Source organism: Cucurbita maxima, unplaced genomic scaffold (assembly GCF_002738345.1).
Source record: "Cucurbita maxima cultivar Rimu unplaced genomic scaffold, Cmax_1.0 Cma_Scf00023, whole genome shotgun sequence".
NCBI lineage: Eukaryota > Viridiplantae > Streptophyta > Magnoliopsida > Cucurbitales > Cucurbitaceae > Cucurbita > Cucurbita maxima.
In genome coordinates this window covers 3727344-3738622 of record NW_019272039.1, presented here as the reverse complement: position 1 = coordinate 3738622, position 11279 = coordinate 3727344, and the positions used below count along the sequence as shown (strand labels likewise).

General features: G+C 36.7%; 2 protein-coding genes across 3 annotated transcripts; one reads left to right on the top strand and one right to left on the bottom strand.

Annotated features, from left to right (window-relative positions):
• The first annotated feature begins 984 nt into the window (after positions 1-984).
• Positions 985-3300, top strand: LOC111497429 (gibberellin 20 oxidase 1-A-like). Its single transcript, XM_023148210.1, has 3 exons — positions 985-1541; positions 1613-1934; positions 2748-3300. Exons 1-3 carry the CDS (start codon positions 1027-1029, stop codon positions 3018-3020), a joined length of 1110 nt encoding a protein of 369 aa, XP_023003978.1. The 5' UTR covers positions 985-1026; the 3' UTR covers positions 3021-3300.
• Positions 3301-4577: 1277 nt separating this feature from the next.
• Positions 4578-10530, bottom strand: LOC111496913 (E3 ubiquitin-protein ligase RGLG3-like). 2 transcript variants are annotated; one of them, XM_023147479.1, is made up of 12 exons: positions 10340-10528; positions 9778-9854; positions 9076-9160; positions 8851-8991; positions 8641-8754; positions 7663-7760; positions 7486-7565; positions 7311-7416; positions 6677-6804; positions 6474-6606; positions 5430-5486; positions 4578-4977 (listed from the first exon to the last, which is right to left on the bottom strand). In XM_023147479.1, exons 2-12 carry the CDS (start codon positions 9844-9846, stop codon positions 4897-4899), a joined length of 1092 nt encoding a protein of 363 aa, XP_023003247.1. In that variant the 5' UTR covers positions 9847-9854; positions 10340-10528; the 3' UTR covers positions 4578-4896. The 2 variants fall into 2 exon arrangements, with proteins under 2 accessions (XP_023003247.1, XP_023003248.1); XM_023147480.1 differs by lacking the exon at positions 8641-8754 and having other exon boundaries at positions 10340-10530.
• Between the last annotated feature and the right edge of the window lie 749 nt (positions 10531-11279).

Below are 11279 nucleotides of genomic sequence, written 5' to 3'. Positions count from 1 at the left end.
TAATAAAATAAAAGGTGTAAATAGCATTTATAAATTTAATTCTTAAAAAAAAAAACTAAAAATCAATAAATATAAGCTATTCCAATATTTAAATCTTAAACAATAAATTCGAGATTTAATTTTAATTTTTTTTTTTGAAGTGAATGGTATAATAAAATGTTTTTTTTTATTCCAATTATTATTATTTATAAAAGAAGGGTAATAGTAATAAAAATATAATAATTAGATTTGGAGCATATGATTAATGGAAAATTTCCAAAAATAGGATGCAGCTTCCAAATTTCAATTATAAATTTGTCTTTTGAATGTGACACATCATGTTGTGGACAAATAAATTAAAACAATCAACTAGTTGGTTGAGCTGACTTATCACTTAGTCCAATCTTTTGATGTGTATTAAAAACTTTATATTAAGATGAAAAAAAACATACACATATTAAAAAATATTACATGGTTTTGAGCATGCTCATATAGATATTTATTCGAGCGGAGCAGTTTGTCTTGACAGCTAATATAAATATTAGAGTGAGTAATAGACTATTCGGAGGGACTGTAGTGGGTTTAGATAATACCCGTTATGGTATTGATCAACAACATTGCTAAAGTTTATGAAGATATACCTGTATTTGAAAAAGTTGTGAGAACTCTCGTTTCCCCACCTCTTTAGGGTTTCAAGATAGATTCAACAAGATACGCAACACTGCACGCGTGGTGTCGTTAATAATCTTCTTCTTCTATAGTTTTTACTCGGGTAGGTGGCTGAAACTATTTTTTCTTGAATGAGTGGACGTGCAACTGTACCAATATGATGAGCTTGAGGATTACAAGTTTAGGCAGTGATAATAAACATTATATCTCGTTAGCTACGTTAAAAAAATGAATATAAACAATATTATGATGAGACACGTAGATATTTTAGGCCCATTTATTGATATGACACAATTAGCAACAATATGAATGAATACACACTCCATGTGTATTTAAACGAATCCAACCCCTTCGAATTCCTCTAACCCAACAAACCCAATGGATTCCGCCGCAACCAACGCAATTCTGACGAACATGCTTCACAACGCCGCCGCTACCACCACCACCAATCTCCCAACGGAATTCCTCTGGCCACACGCCGACTTAGCCGCAAATGCCGACGACCCAGAAGAGCTTCAAGAGCCATTAATCGATTTATCCGGTTTCCGGCGAGGGGACGCGGCGGCGACAGCGGAAGCAGCCGCTCTCATCCGCCAAGCGTGTAGGAACCATGGGTTCTTCCAAGTGACGAACCATGGCATGGACCCAGATCTAATAAACGCCGCATACGAGCATGTGGAGACCATTTTCAAGATGCCTTTGGTCAAGAAAATTAGTGTCCGAAAGAAGCCTGGAAGGGTGTCTGGATATTCAGGGGCCCATGCAGAGCGATTCTCCTCTAAATTGCCATGGAAAGAGACGTTTTCTTTTGAGTATTGTAGCGATGATTCTGAATGGCCTGATGTTCTTCATTACTTCAAGACCTTATTGGGGCGCGAGTTCGAAAAAGCAGGGTGAGTCCTCTGTTTTTTGTAATGACCGAGCTCGGTTCGAAATTAATAATGATTCGTGTTTGTTTGTGAAGATGGGTGTATCAAAGGTACTGCGAGGAGATGAAAAGAATTGGGCTAATGATAATGGAGCTTTTGGCTATAAGTTTGGGAGTTGAAAGACGGCATTATAGGGACTTTTTTGAAGATGGGAGGTCAATAATGAGGTGTAATTATTACCCACCGTGTGAGAATGCAGGGCTGACGCTAGGGACTGGGCCGCACTGTGACCCGACGTCTCTAACAATTCTGCACCAAGACCAAGTTGGTGGCCTTGAGGTCTTTGCTAATAATAGATGGCTTTCTGTCAGGCCACGACCGGATGCTTTGGTTATTAATATTGGTGACACCTTCATGGTACCCACTCGTTGCTATTCTCCTCGTTTATTATCGTTGATTGAAGATATATGTCAATAGAGATGTCTATCGAGCTGGGTTGGAACTAGAAAATTGTTTCATTTTTCATCTCTACTGAGCTGACTGATCTTTTGTTAAAGAGATATCTATGACTCCGTTATTTTTTATTCACGTGATACATGTCTTTAGAGATGTCTACAGGGCCGAATAGAGATGAAAAAGTCTTCCCTGTCCCCGTCTCTGTCTTCTTTTTCATTTTCCAACTTTTAGAAATTCTTCATTTAATTGACGGGGAGAAATCTCTTCCTGTGTAAACAAAATTCTCTACCCTATTCAAAATGGGTCTTCCTAACACCTCAATTTTGGAGGTTAAATGATTTTTCATTTAGCTATTAGCTTATCTCTTTGTTGAAAATACATGTGTTTAGAGATGTCCACAGGGCAAGATAGGGATGAGAAAGTCTGTCCCCGTCCCATCCTCTGTCTCTTATTTTATTTCCCAACTTTGAGAAGTTATTTATTTAGCTGACGGAGAGAAATCTCTTAATGTGTAAACGAAAATTCTCAACTCTGTTCAAGATAGGTCTTCCTAAAGTTTAGAGGTGTCCACAGGGCAGGATAGGGATGGGAAAGTCTATCCCTGTCCCCTATCCCGTCCTCTTCTCTTATTTCATTTCCCAACTTTGAGAAGTTATCTAAATCTCTCCCTATTCTCTCTCTCATTTTCGAAATAAACGGAAATTCTCTGTCTTGTTCAAGATGGGTGGTTCAATGGAGGTTTTATATGCCTTAACTAGTTGAACGATGATGCAGGCGCTATCGAATGGGGCATACAAGAGCTGCCTGCATAGGGCAGTGGTGAACAGGAAGAGAGAAAGGAGGTCACTGGCGTTCTTTGTGTGCCCAAAAGATGATAAAGTGGTGAGACCCCCACAAGATTTGGTGGGCAGAGAAGGGCCAAGAAAGTACCCTGATTTTACATGGTCAGATCTTTTGGACTTTACACAAAACCATTATAGAGCTGATGTTGCTACACTCCAAAGCTTTGTTCATTGGCTTCGACCCTCCCATTCCCATACCTTTTAACAACCGTCTCTGCTATCTCTATTCTTTTAAAAATTGCAATATTATTATTCAAAATTATCTAGAAAACGACGTACTCGAACACTATTCTTTTATTCTTATCACGATTATATCGTTTCAGGTTACCTTCGAGAAAATATTCGAAAGTTTTCACAAAATTTTCTACTTTGTTCTTATTGATATTCTCCTTTTTATTTTCTCTGCCCAATGCTTTGTCCTTCTCTTTGTTTCTATATTGCTTTTGGAGGGTCTTACCTAAATGCTAGTAATGATGCAGCTGCAATTTTGGCTGTTTTATGCCCTGCCTTTCTCTGTTATTCCATTTCTTCTTGCGGTAATAATGCTTTTTTTTTTACTTTTTTAACTCTTCCAAGTTGGTGCTTGTTTTGTTTGTTCATTTTGTACACTACCCATTAATGTTGGTAAATATCTCGTTCGATCGGTTAAATTAAGGTAAATTCGATTAAGAGGTCAGAAGTTTAAATTTCTCATCTCAACTGTCATTCGCCTAAACAATAATAAAAGAGTTATGTTCTAATGTGATATGGTATGTACTAAATGTTAGTATATTGTTTGAGCACGTGTTTAGGTACCTTAAATTCTAAAAACTATATCCTCGAATTAAGTTTAGGCACAAAATGACTAATTTTAAATAATGTAGCTCGAACATTAACTATATATACTAGATTTTATTAATATACCAAAATGTATCTTCATTCAAGGTGATAATAATATATATATATATATATATATATATTTAATTAATAAAATTAGACTTTTAACTCCTTGTTTTTCTCTCCCTCTAAAATTTTTTTATAGTTTCAATAATATTTAAATTTTTTTAAAAAAATATAAAAAATAAAAAAATTTAACAAAGTAATTTGGGAGAGAAATGGGTGATATTTATTTCAAAAATTAACTCTTAAAATGTTTTCAAAATTTCCCTTAATTTTTTTTACCAAAAAAAAAAAATAATTTTATATAATTTTTTTTAATATATAAAAGAATGCGTGAACTTAAAAACAAAAAAAAAACTTACCTTTAATTTATATATATTTTAAAATTTTATTACTCTGGTAATTTATTTCTGTTGTATTGAAACTCTAATTTCTTTCCGTAAAAAAAATTAAATATACTAAAAAAATAAAATTTAATTTTTAATAGATAATTTTGTGTTTAAATATAAAACATGAGTAAATTCAATAATATTTTATTAAATAAATATCTTTATCCCCATTTATCTTGAACGGGTGCGGTTCCCACAAATTTTCGTCACGAAATATGTCACATACAACACATTAGATTTGGAAATACAAAAACGATTTCGCAATTACACGACTTTCAGATCCTCATTTTTTTTAATTCGCACCTTTAACGTATTCCAATCTCTATGTGGTTTGTGGTTCGTGATTGTATACACCGACTCATTTGAAAAACTGAACTAAACAAAGGATATTTACAAGGAGTGAACAAGTTTTTCATACATTAAAATCAACAAGGAAGATATTTTTTAACATTATAAAAATAAAAACAGAACATCCAAGAAATCATGAGACAATGTTTTAATCCTCAACCACATGCTCTCTACATTTTGTAACAATTTTACAATTGACAGTTCCTTATACAACATAATTATTGCAATATTCCCCATTTGATGCTCAGTGTAACTTACGAGATAGTTTCGCATTTTGGCCGTGCGGGTCACCCGCGACCGGACCAGGCCGATTTGGTTCTTAGCAGAAAAAGAAAAACCCCATAAAAGTTGGTTCATCTTCCTCAGCAGTTCACAAACTGTACAGTATAAGTTTACTCATAACGTAAACTAACTTCAATACTTTGATACCTTAAGGGGCAATGGCGAAGTTCTTTTGTTTACTTACTAATATAGTCTCACGCGCATCTTTATAGGTTCTCGACACAATGGGCATGTCGAGATGGTTACCCCACAATCCTTGCACGTCTGGAGAGATGAATTGCAAATAAATAGTCGGCATAGGAATTTGGAATTCGAATTTGACTGAAACTCTTACACCAAAATTACTGCTGAACTTTGTCTCTTATTCTTTCAAAAGTTAAGAAGTTATCATTAACTTTAAAAAAATGTTTCAAAACAACCATTGGAATAGAAATTCGTTAGAACTTCAACGATAAATCAACGTGGAAATTATTTAAAACGGCATGACAGTAGCTAGGATGCTTGCCTAGATTATATCTGAAATAATGACATTTAGACACGTTGACTTTTCGTTCAACATTCTGACCGTTTTTTACTCCAAGGGTAGCTATGAAACTTTTACGAAAGGTTACAGGTAATATTTCAATGTTAGAAAGAACGAGATTTTTTACTTCTTCAAACCAAAAACTGCAACCTAACTCTAGCACTGTGAAAAAGTTTCATGGTAGAGAACTTACTGTATGACCACAAGCAAAAGCCATGTCCTTTGGGTTTGTTTGGCATATTGGGCAGACCTTGAACAAGTAAAATTGATATAAAAAGTTAATATTAATGAAGCCAAAACAGGGATAAAAAAAGTTTCAATTCCCAAGGTAATACTCTCACAACTCAATGCATTTTCAGCAGGACAAATTCATATTCCCAGTTTAACAGAGATTCATCTGATACCTGACTAACTTGTACTTTTCTATGCAGTTTTTTCCTTCATCTCCCTAATTTATAAGCAGCTGTTTTAGTTAATTACCTTTGCATCAATGTCCCTATTAATATACACTTTCGTTCCTTCATATTTAAATTTTGTTTATGTGAGAGCCAATATTGGTTGAAGAGGGGAATAAAACATTTTTTATAAGGATGTGGAAACCTCTCCTTAACAGATGTGTTTTAAAACCATGAAGCTGAGGGCGATAGGTAACGAGCAAAAGCGGACAATATCTACTAGCGGTGGGTTTGGGTTGTTACAAATGATATTAGAGCTAGACACTAGGCGGTGTGCCAGCGAGAACGTTGGCCCCCAAGGAAGGTGGATTTTGAGATCCCACATCGATTAGAGAGGAGAACACAACATTTCTTATAAGGGTGTGAAATTTTTTTCCTAGCAAACACATTTTAAAACCGTGAGGCTAACCGCAATAGGTAATAGGCTAAAGCAGACAATATCAACAAGCGCTGAGCTTGGGTTGTTACAAATGATATCAGAGCCAGACACCAGGCGGTGTGCCAACGAGGATGTTGGCCCCCAAGGAAGGTGGATTGTGAGATCCCACATCGGTTGGAGAGGAGAACAAATCATTTCTTATAAGGGTGTGGAAACCTCTCCCTAACAGACGTGTTTTAAAACCGCAGGCTAACGGCGATAGGTAACCGACTAAAGCAGACAATATCTGCTAATGGTGGGCCGGGACGGTTAGAGTTTCTATTTACTCCCTAAGTTTTCAAAATTAACCTTGTTTTCACCATTCTTAGAAAACTGCATAAACAAAATGAAAAAAGAAAGTTACCGATTCAGACGAGGAGCTCTGCCTTTCAGCATTAGCTTTGATTAAATTTTGGTTTGCAACTGCATTGTCATGGTTGATAACTTCAGGAGGAGGAGGAACTGGCCCTGCACTTTTGCTATATACAGATTCTCTCCTGCATAATACAGACCATCATGTTTGCAAGGAATTCTAAATTCTCTTGGAATTGAAGACTCTTAGCTTACTTTGAATACTGCAGAGAGAGAGTGGCTCTGTATTGAAATGGGATTTCCATGAGCGCAGCCAGAGCAAATGCTGCTTCCTTCTTTGATTCTTCTTTGCTCTCAGACATGATTTTTGTGAAGTTTACAAACTGAACCAATACAGAGAAGCAGATATGAAGTGAAGTTACAAACTCGACGAAACATGATCAAATACCGATGTCCACAGCTTTCATACGACAAAAAAACCAGCCACATATACTCATGAACTGTAGAGGTCTTAACCAAAAACAACTACAAATTTCAGTCAATATTTTTCACCAAAAAAAAGTTAGACTGATTTTCTGGATTCACGAATATTTAAAGAACGCGAACGCGATGTTCATCATATTAGTTTTTGGAAATGAAATATGAAGGTTGAATTCAGATCTCCAAGAATATCCCACACCACCAAATGAAGTTAATAGAAAATGTGAAATACACAACCATAGGTGTAACAACCCAAGCTCACCACTAGTAGATATTATCCGCTTTCGCCTGTAACTTAAAACATATTTACTAGGGAGAGGTTTCCACACCCTTATAAGGAATGTTTCGTTCCCCTCTCCAACCGACGTGGGATCTCACGATAAGATTCAATGAAATATTAATTAAATACCTGGAAATTATCAAATGCACGTTGAGGGATGTTATCATCGAATTGCCGCATCGCATCCCACGGTCCATCTCCTACCCCGACTAGAACGATCGATAGAGGATAATGGCTGGTGATTCAAGTATTATGAGACTTCGAGCGCGAAAGCAACCAAACTGAATAACAATTATTGTTTTACCTAGCAGCCACAATGGAGTTTATGGTTGCCTGCTCTTGAGAACTTAATCTACCTGGTGGTGTGTCGGGATTTCTCGTAACCTGTTCGATGTTGTACACTTTTAGGACTTAAAGAGAATGAAGTATACACAAGACAGTGAGAAGTAAGAATTAATATAAACCGAGCACATCCAACAACCTGTCCATCTGCAACAATAACAAGGACATGATACTGCCAATTGGTTTTCTCAACAATGCCTATTGCAGCATCTATAACAGGGGCAAAAGAGGTTGGACCTACATAAATAAGCTTAAGCACTTTAACTTAGGAAGAAGAAAATTACATTATCCAGCCAAAGCATTTACAAAATAATCCATAGATGACAATCGGTTGGGGAGGGGAACGCATCGCACTAAATGTTAAATGATTCTTCTTCTTTGGTGAGTTGCAAATTAGGTATCAATGGAGTACTACATGGTTTATGTGAGATCTCACGTTGGTTGAGGAGGAGAACGAAACATTCTTTATAAGGGTGTGGAAACCTCTCCCTAGTAGACGCGCTTGAAAAACCTTGAGGGGAAGCCTAAAAGGGAAAGCCCAAAGAGGACAATATCTGCTAACGGTAGGTTTGGGCCATTACAAATGATATCAGAGCTAGACAACAGGTGATGTGCCAGCGAGGAGGCTGAGCCCCAAAAGGGATGGACACGAGGCGGTGTGCTAGCAAGGATGCAGGGCCCTGAAGAGGGGTGGATTGTGAGATCCCACATCGGTTGGGGAGGAGAATGAAGCATTCTTCATGGTATCCTTAGCGGACGTGTTTTAAAAACCTTGAAGGAAGCCCAGAAGGGAAAGCCCAAAGAGGACCATATTTGCTATCAGTAGGTTTGGGCTGTTACAGTTTACCTCCTATTAATCAGGTTTAACCTTGATTAAAAATACCCATTTACACCCCGGCCTTTTTTTCCTATACGTCAAGATACTAAAGTACCATTATCATCGAAAGCATTTATCTCGCTGATCATTACAAGCCTGCCATAATGAAATAAATCTTCATGAACCAAGTTAGGGCAGAAGGTTTAAAAGCAAATTTTCTCTGCATTATAATCTATGCCATGAATAATACTGACAAATAGCTAAACATATTTGCAAAGTTAACTGAAAGTTCAAATGAACCCGATAATTTCAGGAATGGCAGAATTTCTCTATATCGAGAAAGCGCTTCCTTGAAACCTCTACATGGCCTGTGATCGGGGTAAAAGCTGAATACATGCTGATCACGCGTTGTTTCTAAAGAAAGAAGTTGAAAATAAGGTAATTAGGCAAGAGAAAAGTTGGTTACTAACACTAACAAAGGATCTAGAAATGATCAAAACCAATACCAACCATCACCGAAACCGAGACAAGGTATCAAACCATCATCATCAAAAGGAGACAATGTTTGTCCAATTATAGAAATCGCTTGCTCGTACGGATTGGGTATGCTGCCAATGGAATGCAGACTTCTTCTTCTGAAAGAATGCCTGCCTGCAGTCAGTGAAATGTAACTTCTAGCAATTTATGGAAATATTCACAAGCTTCATAACAATTGTTAAATAAAGAAATATTCACCTGTCCACTCATTGCTCTTTGTAAAGTCGATACCGAGAATTAAATTTGATGACTCAAGACCTTCGTGTCTCAATGCAGATATAACCTGAACGAAGTGTCGTGTATTTCCAGTATGCAAGTACTCGTGTCAATGTTGCTCGAGGGGTATGGTGAAATTGATAACAAATATCTATCTATCTATCTATCAGACTAGAAGAGAGAAATTCTACTATATATATATATAGATGCTTCATGTAACTGCCCAAGCCCCACCGCTAGCAGATGTTGTCCGCTTTAGCCTATTATGTATCACCATCAGCCTCATAGTTTTAAAACGCATCTACTAGAGAGTGGTTTCTACATCCTTGTAAGGAATCTTTCGTTCCCCTCCCCAATCTGGGATCTCACAATCCACCCCTTTGGGAGCCAACAACCTTGCTGGCACATCACCTGGTGTTTGGCTCTGATACCATTTGTAACAGCCCAAGCACACCGCTAGCAAATATTGTTCTCTTTGGGCTTTCCCTTCCAGACTTCCCCTCAAGGTTTCAAAACGCATCCACTCAGGAGAGGTTTCCACACCCTTCTTAGAGAGCTTCGTTCCCCTCTCCAACTGGCATGAGATCTCACAAAAACCAAAAAAAGTAGCGGCTTAGATAGAATATAGATTTAGTTCAGCGTGCTTTCATACATGAATTAAGCAGCCAAGATAAAAGAGTGAACCTGATCCAATGAGCTGAAATTATCAGCAATATGTCGAAAATCTATGTTCCGATGATGATCTGAATCCATCTAACTCTCTGCATACAGGAAGGTTCAAGCAGGCTCGCATCAACATAACTATAATACAGTAATTCCATATTCCCCAATCTAAAATGAGCTCTTCAAGAACACCAAATATACATTTAAAGAATCATCACTTCTTGAAAGGAAACATAACAATCAATTAGGATGCCCTTTTCGCTGAACTTGAGTCAATGAAATCAATATGGCAAAATCCACATGCATAGCACCCCAAAAGAACTTGATATCAAGTCACCGATCAATTCCTTCGAACTTGCTAAATCAAGCATTGAAAATCTATAATCATCGCATAAAAAAACACCCCCAGAACGATTCATAAATGCTAGAAGCAAGAAGGATAGCATGACTGAAGCAAAGAACAGCAACTTAAAGCTGCGAACAAGCTAAATTGAGCAGAACTAGAAAGAAAATCAAGCCATAGAAGACAAAAGTTCAGTGAAAAAAAGAAGAAGAACGCATTTAATAGGAAGCAGTAACTCACAGAGAGAGCTTTGGATGGGCTGCAATGGAGGGAGATGCAAACGGAGAAGAAGGTCAAAGGGGAATTAAGAATAGTTTTGAATATGCGATTTGTAAATGATAAAAAGAGATTCCTTCTGGTGATTGTCATCTCAGACTTCGAAGCAAAAGGGTTAGTTGTTAATGCGTGCACCCATCACCCATGTTCAAATAGATCCGTTCCAGACTACTACAGCTCACCATTTCTCAAATATTATATTAATAATCATTTTTAATACTATTTATTATTTGTAATATACAATAATACAAAAATATATATTGTTTTTTTAGAATTATATTGGGGAAAAAGTCATATATTTATCTTATTAGACTCTCGGGTTATTATAATTACAATATGCTCCTTGAGTTATCAATTATATCCTTTATGGAAATGGAAAACCAATTCGGGGAATTTCTGGCACAAGCATTCGATGAGGGAACCCTAAGAGAGCCGCCAACTCCAACTACCGTCCATGTACGATCCATACCGAAGGGTTGGTCATTGAGCAACAATTGGGTCCTCTCTCTTACCCTTTAAGTCAGTTTCGTTTCTAAATTTATACGAATGATCTCAATGAATCTTAAGAAATTGATTAAAGCCTTGGTTGACCTAGGATTTTGATCCAGAAAATTAAGATAACTTCTTGAACAGCTAAGTCGGCTTAGGTCGAGTCCTTAAGGAATCGATCAATTTAGCCCTCAATAGATTGGCCAAACCAGCCTTTTAACCTACTGCAAAAGGAATGGTTTAAAAGGATTTGATTTATCGGTCAAATGGAACCAATCCAATTTGTTATATCGACCTTTCCTACAATAGAGTATTACAATTAGATAGAAACAAACATTTATAAATGTTGATGGGTGATTATATATTTATATGGTGAAAACCATGTAATTGTTGGAAAATCCATATATTAATGTGG